General features: G+C 37.9%; 1 protein-coding gene across 3 annotated transcripts in view; it reads right to left on the bottom strand.

Moving 5' to 3' along the window:
* Nucleotides 1-16,390, bottom strand: part of eys (eyes shut homolog) — a 206,369-nt gene that overhangs the window by 158,596 nt on the left and 31,383 nt on the right. For 2 of the 3 annotated variants that reach the window (XM_077582976.1, XM_077582978.1), the window contains 6 exons: nt 15,089-15,203; nt 13,890-14,049; nt 6,810-6,914; nt 3,345-3,481; nt 1,335-1,501; nt 955-1,208 (listed from right to left, as the gene is read on the bottom strand). In XM_077582976.1, coding sequence (XP_077439102.1) covers nt 955-1,208; nt 1,335-1,501; nt 3,345-3,481; nt 6,810-6,914; nt 13,890-14,049; nt 15,089-15,203 — 938 coding nt within the window. The remainder of the gene's footprint in view (nt 1-954; nt 1,209-1,334; nt 1,502-3,344; nt 3,482-6,809; nt 6,915-13,889; nt 14,050-15,088; nt 15,204-16,390) is intronic. The other variant, XM_077582977.1, reaches the window with a different exon arrangement.

The following is a 16,390-nucleotide window of genomic DNA, read 5'->3' as shown; positions in this document are numbered from 1 at the left end:
GCTATATCATACTGACTAAAGAGGACAAAGACAACCCAAGTTGTTATCAGCACTCAGTTTATAAGCCTGCATCTGTGATGGTATAGGGTTGCATGAGTGCGTGTGGCATGGATAGCTTCCACAACTGGAAAGGCATCGTCAATGCAAAAAAGGTATATTCAGATTCGAGAACAACATATGCTCCCATCCAGGCATCATCACTTTCAGAGAAGATCTTGCATTTCTCAACACGATAATGCCAGCACCAATTACAACATCATGGTTGCGTAGGAAAAGGTACTGAAATGGCCCGCCTGCAGTCCACTTCTTTTACTTCTAGAGCACATTTGGCGCATCATATAGGTGAAGGTGCAACAAAGAAAGCCCAAGACAGTTTAACAGTTAGAGAGACGCGTGTTAGACAAGAATGGGACAGCATTCCTATTTCTAAACTTGAGAAACTTGTCTCCTCGATCCCTAGACGTTTGCAGACTGTACCCACCACAAAATCTCGCCCCCTGGCCCGATACTAACTTAGTATATGTCTAATCTGTACGTATAAATATAGTTTATACAGTAATCTGCTCGCGCGATGGGAGGGGTAAAATAGCCGCCCTGTGGCTTCAACTGCTCGTACGGGCGTGTATGGGCCATCAGCTATCCAGTAATATATACAGATCAGTGGTTGGGAAGTACCCCAAATTGAACAAGAAGTGACTCTGAAGTACCCCAAAATAAACAAGAAGTGACCCAAATTAAACAGGAAGTGAGCCGTAAGTGCCACAGAATCAACAGGAAGTGACCAAAATTGAAGAGGAAGTGACCTAGAAGTGTCCCAAAATTAATTGGCCAAAACACTAAGCACACCCCAAATTATTGTCTGTAGGCATCCAATGTTTCTTTCCACCTTGCAAGAGTCAACAGTGTCATTAAAAATTTCCACAGGAATTTTGTAGTTAGTAAATGTTGTTTTACCCTCAAACCCTGGGGAGCAGTGGCATTGATAATCCCTGACGAGATTCTCACACGTGGCCCCGTTTGCACAGGGGAAGGTGTCACATTCATTTGTTTCCCTTTCACACAGGGCCCCTTCATATCCAAGAGTGCAACGGCAGGTGAAGTTCAACTGCTGATCCACGCAAACTCCATGTTCAGAGCAGCTGTGGTGCACACAGTAATCAATGTCTTTTTCACAAAAGTCGCCAGAGAATCCTGTGGGACAAAGGCAACTGGAAACAGAAGAGCAGAAGTTTTTATGGTGTATGATAAAGTGACAGAAGAGAATGTTTAATATAATAGCTTTGACACTACAGCACCGGGACAGCATAAAGGCTACGATAGATGCAAACACTCACCTGTAACCATCAATTTCATCCACACAAATTGCGCCATTTTGACACCAATGTTGAACGCAATCATTGACATTCGTGCGGCAGTTATGGCCCGACCAGCCAGGGCTGCAGATACAGGTGTAGCTGTTGCCGTTATTCAACACGCAGCGCCCTCCATTGGCACACGGCTGCTGAAAAAAGACAGTGGTTAGATAGATATGGCATTTGAAAACATGAAGTAACTTTCTCTTGTATTATATATAATATCTTACATTCCCCAGGTCAGGAATCGTGTCATTATTTCACAATACAGCTTCTAATCATTTCCTCCTCCTGGCAGCCTGAGAATGAGCTTCATTACTGGGACATGATACTCATGAATACTGATCCGTGTTTTATACTGTATTCACTTGCTATTTCACGTTGCATCTAAATCATGTCTTACAAGACAAGATCAATGACCACTGAGGGCAAAAGCTCCCGAGAGCTTGCTCACAAAAAGAGGGAAAAAAAGGATGCCTGCCATAGCGTATTAATGTTTATATATTCTAGAAGGTTTGCATACAATCCATGCAGCACTAGCCCTGCTACACAAATTCATAATTATTTGAAGTAGCCCCACTCCTCTCTTTCATGTTTCTGTAGTGCACTACAGATAGGCACTTAAACATATGGATGTTACGAATCCTCATCAAGGATTCATACATGTCTGGATGTCATACAGAGAATAAAAAATAAAAAAAGATTTTGCAACCCCCTGTATAATCGTGTAAAAATTGCCTGCCCCAAACATTGCTTCAAGTAGCTAACTACTAATAGAGTTAAAATGAACGCTTGGTTAACAAATCTCCACACAATCAACAAAAATATGAATGCATTGCATAGTCATGCAGTTAATCTGTTGCTGCCACTTCCCTCAACATTTCCATGTTTTCCCTAAAATTTGAATTCACATAACCGGACAACCTGGATGAAAATAATACTTGTACTGAGCCCAATGAATGACATCTGGCACCTACATATTGCAAATATCACATGACTTGTATTTCACACATTGAAAACATGTTTGGGAAAAATGTAACTCATCGTTGGTGATAATAAACTCACAACTGAACAACACTGAAACAAAGTGTAACAATCCGCGGGGTGGCGCCTCTTTGTTTTAGTGGGCATGTTATTTTTCGTTTTTTTGGCTGTGAATGTTTTTTATGCCGGGAAGGCACGATTATTGTAACACGCGGTGGCGCCTAGCCCCCTCCTAGCCCACTGTTTTTTATTTATATTTAATAAAAGTGAACCTGTAGATTTCCAGTTGCTCTCCCGTTTTGGCTGTCCCTCTGCGCCGTCCATGGCCGATCAGCCACCGCACATTACAAAAGGTGCTCCCATTTGTTAACTATCGCCATAGTTCACCATTTTATTCACTTATAATGGGAAGGGTTTTGTAGGGGCTTGGACCTTTCCCAGATGAAGGTGAAACGTGGAGTCCACCCTGGACTGGCTGCTAGTCACTCAACTGTGAGGCAATCAGATACCATAAATCATCTCAAACCTTAAACTGTCACCAGCCCTGAGAGATTATACGCCCCAAAAATGCTTTGATGGTTGTAAATATTTCATCCTACATAGTTTATCCTTATTAGAGTTGTGGGTGCCTGGGTCCTATCCTAGCTGACTTTGGGCGAGAGACCGGTGTCCAGTACGAAGAGAAAACCCAACGAGAGAACATGCAAAGTCCAAACAGAGATGTTCCAAAGAGAACAAGATTCTAAGAGATCACCTGACTGAGGCAGATAAGCTAACCGCTATTGTACTCTGCTGCTGCAGACAACCACGTATGAAATCATAATCAGATTTATTAGTCAATACGGAATTCGTCTTCACAGGCACAACCAATCCGAGAAATACAAAAAAATGACAATGACCAACAAACGGAGATGGAACGGGAAGTCTGTCGGATCACTAATTAGTGCCCCAAGTTTCTTAGATTGAAACAAAAAGGAGACATGAGAAAGGAGTGGAAATTTGACCCACCTGAAGGTTTGAGGGGCAGGGCACACGGCAGGTATACTTCAGACCATCAGCAAGATCCAAACACTGAGTCTTTGGTGGACATTTGCTGTTAAGCGCACAAGCATCTATGTCCAATTCACAATTCTTGCCATGAAAACCTGCAAGGAAGGATTGTTTACTACAGACAGTATTTAAGGCAACATTAAGGCACGGGAATGGTGGCTGGTCTGAACATACCAAATATTATACTAGGACAGCGCAGTCTCTTCTCATAACGATTTATTAGGATATTGCATTAAATATACACTACATTTTAGCTACTTTGAATTTTTGGGAAAATATAGCAATATCTTAGCAAATTATGTGGTTTCCCCTACAGCATTTCTGTCATGTTTGTGCATACAGGGCTCTTGTGGATTCACCATTGACAATCCGAACATAATAAAAGGCTTAACCTTTTGTGGAACTACCATGAGAGGGCATTGATTTAGTACTGCACGGGCACAGCCATGGTTTTTGGGGGATACTTGCAGACATGATGTATGGGGAAATTCTTGACATAGTGAGGCCAACAGATTAAAAAAAAAATACTTAACTGCAGTGGATCTAAAAGATCCAGTCTTAATGCCAAATGACACCACAATAAAGGGGAAAAAATAGAACGCAAGAAAAATACAACCCTACGGTGTACTACTTTGACTTTAACACATCCTCTTACAAGCCAGCCACTTATAAATCTAGACATGTTGTCAGACTTTACTCTGCAGTGGTGTCCAGAACCCAGAGGTCTATTTTCTTACAACTGGAACTCGCTTTGTGGGACTTCACCATGAGGAGATGCAACAGATGAAGCGTGTGAGTGTAAGAGGCTTAGGTTTACTGAGATAAAAGATGAGATTTAGGCTGGAGAAAGTTCACCCTGTGGAAATTCATTGCCATGGATGTGTGAACACATCTAGCACCAGTTTACTCAGAGAGTTAGGGATTCCCGATTGAGGATTAAGTCAGGCTGCAAAAACAGCAGAAAGAGAGCTTATGGTGGTTGTGGCGGAAAAGACAAGAAGGCCAGTTTGTGTGCAAAAGACGGATGTCCATGTATAACTAGTATACTGTACGTTAGTGTTATGTCAGTGAACAATGTAGTCCCCAATAACCAGGTAAGTAACGGATATGGGCATTCCGTCATTGACAATTTGCTGAAGAATGATGGAAACAATGACGGACACCCATTTCACTAAGGAATGCCGAATGATGGATTGATGATTATAATTTTGCTCTGAATTACCATTATTCACACAAAAAAAGCTTTTTATACAAAAGGTCCATATTGTGCATCTAGCAGGGAGTTAGCAGTTGTCAATGATTGCAAAATGATAGCCGATTTCTATTTATTTATATATTATTTATATTTTTATTCTCAGTGTAACTTGCAGAGGAAGGTCTGTCAATCAGTCAATGACGGACGGCCATTTTGTTGATGATTAACGATTGACGGGAAGCTTCGAAAAATGATTGCCAGAAATGGGTTTTCGGCCGTCAATGTAATCCTCAATAACCAGGTAAGTAACGAATATGGGCATTCATTCATTGACAATTTGCTGACGAATGACGGAAACATTGAAGGACACCCATTTCACTAAGGAATGCCAAATGACGGATTGATGATTATAATTTTGTTCGGCTTGAAATATTGACGAATTGACAAGGACGGAAGGGTGGGCCAACTGTTGACGATTGACGAATGACGGATGCTCAAAATTCACTGACGCGCTCATCTCTGGTAACCTGCATTTTCCTAAATAAAAAAAAACTGTCAGCTTCTAAAAAGGTCATCTTAAATTCAATGTTCATGTGTGACTGTATGAGGAAAATAATCACTTGAAGCATTTAAGAAATTCACATTTTCTTGAGATCTCGAATAGCAACTGTAACCGTGATCCATATCCGTGACCTACTGTATAAGGATGCAACTTTCTAAAATAATAGCAGATTCCGCAGGTGGGATACAATTATTACAAGGCTATTTTTTGTCACGCTGGTCCTTCTAGCTGTAGAGGAATACTGTTTTTGTGTGGAATTGAAGATGAACGTGTCTGTGAGGACTTCAGTGGCCACTACATTTCCTGAATTTATTGCTCGTCTGTACAGCTTTGAGACAAATCTCAGGCCCTTTCAGTATGAAGGGCTGCGTCAAGGACAGTACAAGCCTGAACAAAATAAATTAACATATGAGTGTGCTTCCATCTGAACTTTTATCAGCTTACAATCGTTACTCTATTCATCATTTAGAGTGGAAATGTCCAAAATGTATGATGTTCAGAGCAAATGTATGTTATTCAGTAGCATTCATTGTAGAACCCTTACTCTGCCAGTCAGGTAAATTCTTATACAAAAAAAATACAAAAAATATTATGGCGTATGATGCGCAACCCAAAGCGTTGTTCTACCTTCAGTAAAAAGCTCCATTAAAGGGAGCGAGGCAACTGCCAGGCACTCACTGTGCCCTGCCAACAACACACAGCCCTCGTGAGGGCTCCATCACTTTGCATTTTGTGAATGTAAATTCAGGTCTCAGCCGGTGAGGCAAAATAAGCAATTAATGGAAAATTATTTTGATGGGACTTTCAAGATATATTAGCACAATTCCAATGCATTATTGAAGTCCGTTAATGAGCTCTGTGATTTCTTTCTGCTGTCAATCATGGGCCAAAATTGTTAAACAGAGACATGTTTTCTGGAGCACTCCAGGCTTTTCATTGCTGCCTCAAAAGTGAAGACATTTTAATTATTTCTGCAAGGAGGCAGCCAAACAGAAGAGTAGCTTGCGCTGATTTCTCACACGTTTCAATCTCTGTACTCAGAATTTCAACCTATTCTTATGTGGCTTCTCTATTATCTTCTGACAAAATCGCATAAAAAGTTAATTCGAAGATTGTATCCATATTGAATTTGGTTTATAATTAGCTTACAAAAAACATGGTGTATTTTGTATAAATTATTATTATTTATGTAATTTGTTTCAACCTAGCTAAACTCTTAAATTAACTAAAGTGTCAATATTTGTGAATACGAGTGTGAATGGTTGATTTGTCCAGGTAGGCCTATGACCTGTCAGAGTGATCAGGGATACGCTCCCCCATAATCTTGCACACGGTAGGCCATAATAAAAATGGAAGTTGTGATGACATAGCGGTAGTAACTGTTTATGTGTCAAAAAAAAAAAATCTTTAATACATGCAGAATTTAATCATGTCGATTTCCCCAGCTTATTTTCCTCAGGCAAATTGTGTTTTAGCTGAGGGATGCCACTGGCAAAGGCTAATCACCGTAGGTTTTCTGTGAACACTGAAAAGGCCAGAGGGTCCCTGGCTAAGACTCAGAGGCTTAATTCACTGCACACAAGTGCAAAAGGTCTGCACCAATGCTTGCCACTATAGCTAATGTCGATATCTATGCACAAAGGCCTCTTTGGCAAAAACGACATACCTGTGGGACACTGGCATTCATAGTGTCGTACCAAGTTAAAACATGTGCCATTATGCCGGCAGGGATTGGAGTGGCACTTGTTGATCTCAGTTTCACAGTGTGTTCCTGAGAAAGAAAAAAAAAAATTACAAATATGCAACTAAAATGTCTCTGTTCATAGGTGATATTAGAAAAAAAAGAGCATAATACACTCTTGGACAAACCATTAGGTACAGCCCAGATTCTTGCCTGTGCCTCCCGCCCAAATACTAGTACTACTATTACTAGTAATTGAGCAACCACTAGTACATACTAGTACCTGGTACCTACTATTACCTACTAATACCTGGTACCTATTAGTACCTTCTAGTCACTTGTTGTAGTACCTACTACTCACTAATACTTGTACCTACTAGTACTAGTACCTACTACTAGTATATTTCCCTTACTTTACCTAAAGTATCTTTCATTTAAAACGTTTTACAATGTTCCCATTTGAAATTAAAAAATGTTAAGATCATTCAATTCACCTCGGGAACGATTTTCAATATGCCAAATATTTGCACATACCAAAAATGTCTACATTTTTCGCTCAAAATTTCCCATATTTAGACAATTTCTGCATTTTCCCTCCTTCTTTAACATTTCTTGAGTGATTTAAAACATTCCAACTTCAACTGTTTCACAAAATACAATCTCATTTATCATTTCCATTGACAAATTCTGAAAATTTGTAAAAGCCCAAAATTCTAAATTTCTATATATTCTCCTCCACTTTCAAATTTTTTTGACCAAATCAAACCACTACAATTTCAACATGGTAAGCTTATTCCCAGTCATTGTATGTCATTCCACATCTTTTGATATCATTTAACATCATTTAACATCATTTCATCATTCATAACATCATTCCTCAATTTTTCATTCAGCGTCACAGCCTTCACACACAATTTCTTCAGAAATCACATTCCCTTGTTACAGTGTATCATGAATCATGATTGAGCAAAAAAACAAATTTTTTTTTTTTCAGCATTTCAAATAATACTACAGCTGTTTACCATCACAAGATTCCAACTACCGTTATAAAATCTTCTTTGCCATGGTTTTAAGTTTATGAACCTTATACATAGTATTGTTTTTTTGTTTGTTTTTTAATCTTTGGATCCTTTCTAACAACACTCAGATCCCTTTATGATTGTTCAAATGCTAATTGCATTTTGCTATGGATATTATGCAAAGGCCGGGGCCACTTTATAGATAAAGGGAAAGTCTGAAAAGTACATTGGATTAAAGGGGAGAGTGAACAAAGTCTACATTTTATTTTGATGACTTTGAGGACAAATGCAACTCTACTGAGAAAAAGGTTGATAACTGCTTGGCGGCCAGGGGTGGGTGGGTAGTTTTCTTGATGAATATTTGTTGCTCTGCTAAAGCTCAGAAACGGACGTGTTCTCGCGCTCTGTCAGTAGAGGGAGGGTGTACTTCCAATTCAGGCTATTCATTCAAAATGCTCCCTCATCAATAATAGAAGGCACGAAAAAATTCCTCCCATGACAGATGCGCTTTCATGTAACAGCGGAATGGCAAAGATTGATATCACGACCAGCTTTGCTTCTGCATACACATCTAGGAAGAGCATGTACTTTGTAACTGTAAATGTATCAGTCATGCAATAATGTTGACATTGTAACAAGGCTGAGTCAAGGTATGGCAGCATGGTGGAGTATGTGACTAGCATGTCTGCTTCACAGTTGAGTTTGGCTATTTTCAAATCAGCCTGAATCTTCTCTCAGGCCTTCCTGTGTAGCGTTTGCATAATCAACCAGTGCTAGAGTGTTCACCTGTGTCCAGTGATTGATTTGTGACAAGTACAGAGTCTCGCCTAAAATCAGCCGGGATTGCAGCTGCTAGCTCAGTTCATCTGCTACCCAATAATACGTATCTTGAAAAATATTAAAGGACAACAATGTCTGCCATGGTAACTCCGCATCATCCTGTTTATACTGTATATATGTAATAGTTTTATGGAGCATTCAGCACACCTCTCACAATGAATTATATATATATATATGAATATATATAATTTACTAGCTCATAGCATGGGCTGACCACTTCTTGATATATCGTAATTGTGTGTCAAGTTGTTTTTCACCAAAAAGATAAAAGAAAATTTGATGTGACGAACACTAGACTAAAACGTTGACAGTTTTTGTTGACTCAAACCAGACGAATAGTTTTCTTGGACTAAAATAAAGACTAAAATGCTAGATTTATAGCGTACTAAAAATTTACTAAATAACAACGGGATGAGGTTGACTGAATATGTTAAAAATTAACAGGCATGATTAAAACTGGAATAAAACTGAGACTCAATTTAAAAATGGCTGATAAAATTAACACTACCTCATGCAGCCATAGAGTTTACTTGTTGTACTGTCTGTAGAATTTAATAAAGACATTACATGTTTTTGATTTACATCCAAACAAAATTAAAAGTAAATTACAGATCACAACTGTAGAGATTGCAAAAACGAAAAAAAAATGTGTCTGTTGCAGCAGATTTAAATTTTGTGAACGAGGTCAGCATAATTTACGCCAACACTGTTCAAGTGTGGAAAATAAAATAAAATCTTTACTAAATAAAACCTCCATACTATGGATTGAGCAGTGCATCCAGAGTTATGCTCTACTATGATAGAATACAGTGAGAGGTGTGTGTGTGTGTGTGTGTGTTGGGGGGGGGGGGTTCAAGGCAGTGCATGAAATTAAATTGGTCTTTTTATGCTGCATTGCTCGAAAATTCAAGAGGCAAAAAAAATAATAATCCCAAGATGATGGAAAATTATGAATTTTATCAGTCACTAAGACCTGCCATAGTGCAAGAGACAATTTTCTATTACTGAAGAGGGAACAGATTTTAGCAGGGAAAAAGAAGTGGAAAATCTTGTCCGTGTAGTGCTATGTAAGGGCTTATCTGGCTGACAGGTGAGTGTGTCAGGGCTTAACGCTAGATCAGGGAAATGCACTGCAGTTATGTGCATGAAAAAAAAAAAAAACTACACCCCTATATATATATATTACACAGGGGTGTAGTTTTTTATACATATGTATTGATTAATCACAAAAAAGGATTACATTAATCATGTATTAACTATTAATTTTGACCGCAGATGATCCTTTAGCTTGACAGCTTTAAAGTAAAGCATTTAAGAAATGTTTGCATATGACGTTCTGAATATTTGTTCATGTCAAACTACTAGGGTCTTTTTTTCTTTTTATTTAAATTATGCAAATAATTAACGTAATAAAAAAAGAGAAGGATGAGAGTGTGCAGTGGATCAACAAATTTTGAAAACACATAAGATATAATATTGAATGTCGAAAGAATTAACACATATTTATATAACACATTGTGCTCTTCAAATTTGGGGGGCAAAAATTGTTGATAAGAAGCCTTTTTTTGATTACGTGATTAGTTGTGATTAATCCAAATTCTAAGGTGTGATTAATCTGATTTAAAAATGCAATAGTTTGTCAGCTCTAATATAATGCCGTATGAATGCTTCTACAGGAATCTACTCAGTATATTGTCAGTCACTGTCTATGCTGTTCAAATATAACATTATGAAGTGAACGAAGCAGAAGCAAATCTAAGATGGCAGCATACTGAATAGCATAGTAGAAACACAGAGGGTAGAAATGAATCATGAAAAAACATCAGAATGGGCTTTTGAAGATATGTAACATGACAAATGAGTTCATCTGAAAGCAACATATTCCTTGACAAAGTTTGTCTAGCGCAGCTCTTCATACATAATTCTGCATAATGGCAGATGACAACACAGCTGTGACCAAATAGATGATACTTTGAAACTACAGCATGACATTTCTATTCAGGCTTATAATAATAAGAATAATAATGATAATAATTGTATATATTTTTTTATTATTATCATGTCTTCATTTCCATCTTATTTAAAGATGTGCATGACTCATGATTCAGACTTTGCATAATTACCCCTCTGGATTTGTATTGCTTTTTTCTTTTCTTTTACAGGCTGCTTGCTATATTTTCACGTTTTATCCATGTTCCAAACTGATAGCTAATTAAGAAGTGTTTTGCCAGATTAAATAGTATATAATATAGTATTGACAACAGTGCTTCAAATGACAAGCAGGTACATTAAGTTGAATGTCTTAAGTTGAACAAGGCTAAGGTTAGAATTCGCCTAGGAAAAATGTGCCACTAACAGCAACAGTTCAAAACTTCATAGGTTAAAACATGCATGAGTTCATGTGAAATGTCTATTGTATATTGGACGAGATGTCAGCATACCTCAAAAGCCCACAGTCCTGTGCAAATTTAAGAGAATTGTTGAGAGAGTAATAATGAAAAGTGAAGAAGAGCATACAGTATAGCAAACTCAGATTGAAAGTAACAAGACACTAATGTCGTTCTAACACTTTTTGACGTGCAAAGTTCAGTTAGTGATCCCTCATCAGTGGTCATTAAACAGCCACTAAAATAGAATGTTGACCAGCATCATTCAAAAGATTGTGTTTGATTTATGCTTACTTCCACTGTAAGCATGACATTCTATCAAAACGGTTTGCGAAGAGAACAAACATCTCATTTATAGACAATAATTAGGGCCCGAGCAGCGACTTCTTCTTCTTCTTCTTCTTCTTCTTATTATTTTTTCTTTTAAAGTCGCCATACACGAGTACACAAAAATGGGCCTGTAGCACCCCCTACAAAAGTTTAACGTCGTTTGTCTTACGGCTACGAAAATTGGGTGGCACCTGTAGCACATCCAGACAAACAAAAAAAATACTTTGACAGCTGTAACCTGAAATGAACAGTAGAAGTGAGGTATGAGTATTTAAATGTCCAATTTCGCATATTTACAGGGGTCATACTTTTGCTCCCTTCTCCTACACGGTCAACCCGATTGACTTCAAACTTGGGCTGTACCATCTCAACACCTAGGACAACATCGGATAATTTTTTTTCCAGTTTTTGCTAAACTATATGACAGGGGCGAGGCATCAAATTTGGAGTTTCACAATATCTACTTAACGAAGCATTTGGACACACATGTAACAGCTTATGACCTACAAAAAGGTCTATTGGTGTCATATGTTAAATCTAACAGGAAGTATCCCAGAGGCGGGACATCAAATTTTGAGTTCAAAATTCTTACTTAATGAAGCATTCCCGGTTGTACATTTCACCTAGAGTTACCAAAATTTGAAGGCATATGGAACAGCCCTCAAGGTACAAATATAATATAAGGGGACTTATTTTAACGAACTCCTCCTGCAAAATGTATCCAATCGTCTTCAATCTTAGGAGGTTGAATATGAATAGTTATTGAAAGCTTTTTATTTTGTTGCGCAATGTTGCCGTGGCATACATTGTTTGCAAAGGAAAGAAAATCCTTCTGAATGAAGCATTCCTGGTTGTACGAAGCACATAGAGGCACGAAAATTTGGAGGCATATGTAACAGCCCACGTTGTAAAAAAAAAAGTATTTGGTTGCCATGTGCTAAACCCAACAGGAAGTCCCCCAGAGGCGGGCATCACATTTTGAATTCTAAAATTCCTCTTTAACGATGCATTCCCAGTTGTACGATTCACCTAGCACCATAATAATTTGGAGGCATATAAAACAGCCAACAATGTACAAAAAAAGTCTCTTGGAGCCAATTGCTAAACCAAACAGGAAGTCCGCCATTTTGATTTACTTTTCAATTTGTCCCCATTTTTTGTGGGTCCTTTTATAGGGGTTATATTTGAACAAACTCCTCCAATAAAATGTAACCGATTGTCTTCAAACTTGGTGTGTTTCACCTTAAGATGTTTAAGATGAAACGTTATTGAAACCTTTTTATTTTGTCGCACGCTGTTGCTGTAGCGATGGATTGTTTGCAAAGAAAAATTTAGCTTTTTTTTTTTGGTCTAAATATGGGAGAAAACTCATTTTGCACACACATCAGATCTGTCATGAACATGATTATTTTAGGGATTTCTTGTGCAATTTGCAAGCAATGGCTCAATTGCGCCCTTTAGACATTTTAATGAAGCATTTCCGATTGTATGATTCAGCTAGATTTGTGAAAATTGGGAGGGATACCTATCAGCCCAAGACCTACAAAAAACTATTTTGTAGCCACACGCTAAACCTAACAGGAAGTCCGCCATTTTGATTTTATTTTGGGAATTGCTCGTCATTTTTGGCCTTTTAATGAAACTTTGCACACACAAGGCATTGCAAAAACATTTACATTATAGACGGTCCTTGTCCTATGTAACAGTACCGCAACGATCCAGTACCCCGACGTGCAAGTACCCCAACGTGGCCCGGGTTGCGAGGGCCCTTTATAGCTGCTCGCAGCTCTAGTGTTATTTATTGCTTATGTCAAACTTCTGAGGTAAACTAGAACATATCTCAAACTGTGTGGTGATTTATTGTTTTTTTTTTTCTATCTGCATTTTCCACCTGCTTAATGAGGTTAGAGGTAAAAAGTCACTGACAGAACAGACCTTGAGCTGGTCGCAAGCCCATCATTCCAGGCACTTAATCACCGTTTGTTGCGAACATGCCAGCAAGAACCTAAATCTCCACAACAATGTTGACCTCAGTTTGATATATTTACACTACTAGAGGTCAAAGACACTTGCTAAATAGGTAGATGTGTCCTCCACATGTTCCATCTCAACCTTTGGCTTTACGTAAGTCATGGTAAGATACGGTTGAGGACTAAAAGTCCTTGTTGGACTTTTTGTGGGAATGTTGTCAACATTCAATTCACGTTTCATTTAAGATATTTATAAGAAATACTAGATAAATTTAAAAAAAATCACATGTGCACAAATTTGGATTTTTCTTGCCACAAAGCTAATGACACAGAGCTTATGCCATGGACTGAATTGGCATGACCGCTTTAAATGCATACAATCCTGTCTTATATATACTCAATAACATTTCATGGTACAATGTTTTCTAGATTCAAACTTTTTGTAAGCATCTTCCTGATTTCCTTAAATCAATGACATATGCTATGTTGTTGAGGACAGCTAAGACAACGTTATCTCACCTGTGAATCCATCTGGGCATTTGCACCTGTACTGCGGAGGAGACGACATCTGGCTTGTTGTAATACATGTGGCACCATTCAAGCATCTGTTGGCTTTTATCAGGCAGGCATTGCTCACGTATTGACAAAACTCTCCCATCCATCCTGGGGTACAGATACACTGCAGTAAAACCATAGTGTAAGTAAACTTAAACAATATGTAACCAAATAACACTAGCAGTGTCCATATATCTTCCATTGTAATCAGCATATGTCACAACTTGATTTAGCCAGTCAATTTTTGAGTGGTGTGCCTCATTTCAGTGAGATTTGTCCTTTATTGTCAATCATCTGCTAAAAATATTTGTGTACTTTACCCAAGATTGTGCTAAAGTTGCCACAATCAGATCATTTGTGTATTTATCTGTGATATTTTTGACATCAGTGTGAATCTTTAAGTCAAAATAAAATGAACAGATGGCAAGGTACAGGCCAACCTAATGTTAAAAATGAAACAACATCAAAATGCAAAAACAGCAGGGGCCTCAACATGGAACCCTGTGGAACACCATACGACAGTGGGACACAGATCAACCAAGACTACAAAAAGTCCTGCTTGCCAAGTAGGATGTAAATCACTCTAGAACGTTATCACATATGCCCGTCTTATACCTAGTTCTGGTGTAATGTGTCAACAGTAACAGCGAATTCACTTGCAATGCCCCAGTTACTGTGCTCCGCCCCCCTGGTTCCTGTAAAGGGTGTCATGAAAATGTAGATGTTTGTGAAAAGTGCACAAAAAAAGGCAAATGAAACCAGAAGGTTTCCTGTCATGCAATGCATGCACATTTCATGATTAATGGCCTAGAATTAGATTAGTGCTACGTGTAGACAGATTGTACCATTTTACTTGTTAGTTCCAATTAATGACAGTTTTTTGTTATTGTTTTTGTGTGAGCTGATTTACGGTATATGAGTCAGATGGAATGACTTTTGAATGAACATGTGACATGTGGCTGTTGCATTTGGGGCTTCAGCTCCAGAGACGCTAAAGACCGTTTTTATTAACATTTCATATTCAGCTAATTTGAAGCATCTGTCACAATCAAACTAATCAATGTCGTATTAGAGGAGCTCACATAATCCTTGCAGGTGCAACATGAGACATATTTCTGGGGCCTCTGAGTATTTGATTATGACCGAGACATTGAATTACTCACCTGATATCCGGCAATTACACTCAAACACAATCCCTCATTTAGACAGTTGATATTGAGCAGGCGGCAGTAGTCAATTACTTCTCCGCAATTCTTCCCCGAAAAGCCCCGCAGACATCTGTTGAAAGGAGGTGAGTGTCAGAAAATCATTTCACCCAAAGCCTCAGGCGCTAACAAGCTATATTTTTACACCGTGTCTGGACTCATACATTTCATTTCTACTTTGGTGTACGGATGAAAGTGTTTGTCAAACATTCTGATGCAGCATGTGCAGTTATATATAAATGGTATGGAGTCTATGAATTCATCTGATGTTACTGATCAAGTGGACAGTGAGTGTAGATCTTCTAATTCCGTTTTATTAAAATTAATATTTATTATTGAGTTTTACGAATTGATTTCCTTCTGACCAATCTATAGTACAGTATTTGATTTAGATCATGGGAATTTATAAATCTGCAGAGGGCTTTGTCATGGTTTTAGGCTTGCAAAGGCAGGGGGGGGGGGGGTGCATTTCAAGTGACTATAGACAAACGTTTTACATTTTGCAACACGTGTCTAAAAAACTTTATTCCCCTCCTCATGAAACTATCCATTTTGCTTGAATGTGTACAGTATTATTCAACTGCTCTACAAAGAACTATTAATCGCTGTACTGAACATGAACATATGATTGCAGTTTGATAAGCATCTACCAAGCAGGGGTGAAAAGAATGGAATAATGTAATCTACAAGAAGAATGTAATAAAGAAGAAGAATGCCTACCTACAAGAACATTCTAATCTAAAAGAACAATGTGCTATTGTATGAAAGAAATGTTTCAAGACCATTACATGTCAGGTTCTATTTTACTGTTCTCAAAAGAGTACATATTGAAAGAGCTTCACATTTAGTTGTAAAAAGAAAAATCAACAATGCATTTTGTTCAGAATGTGAGGATTTTAGAGCATAAAGTCCATATTCCGTCGATAATTATAATATACAGTACACTATTTTGGATGGCTTTGTTTTTTTCTGATAGAGTGAAAACATCTTCCATTCTTTTACAGTGATGCCTTGAGATACCAGTCTAATTTGTTCTGTGACAAAGCTCAGAACTCAAAACACTCATATCTCAAATTACTGCACTCTATACTATAATATACTATACAAATAATTAAATAATTAATAATATTAATAATAATTAAGACTTATAGATACTACATAATACACTTTACAAAAATAATTTAGACTAACTGCGAAATACATCCTAACATGGAACACATAGATAAATTACATTGTGCTCCACTAATAATGAGGAACTGG

Source organism: Vanacampus margaritifer, chromosome 12 (assembly GCF_051991255.1).
Source record: "Vanacampus margaritifer isolate UIUO_Vmar chromosome 12, RoL_Vmar_1.0, whole genome shotgun sequence".
NCBI classification, from domain to species: Eukaryota; Metazoa; Chordata; class Actinopteri; order Syngnathiformes; family Syngnathidae; genus Vanacampus; species Vanacampus margaritifer.
This window is presented reverse-complemented; position numbering and strand designations above follow the sequence as displayed.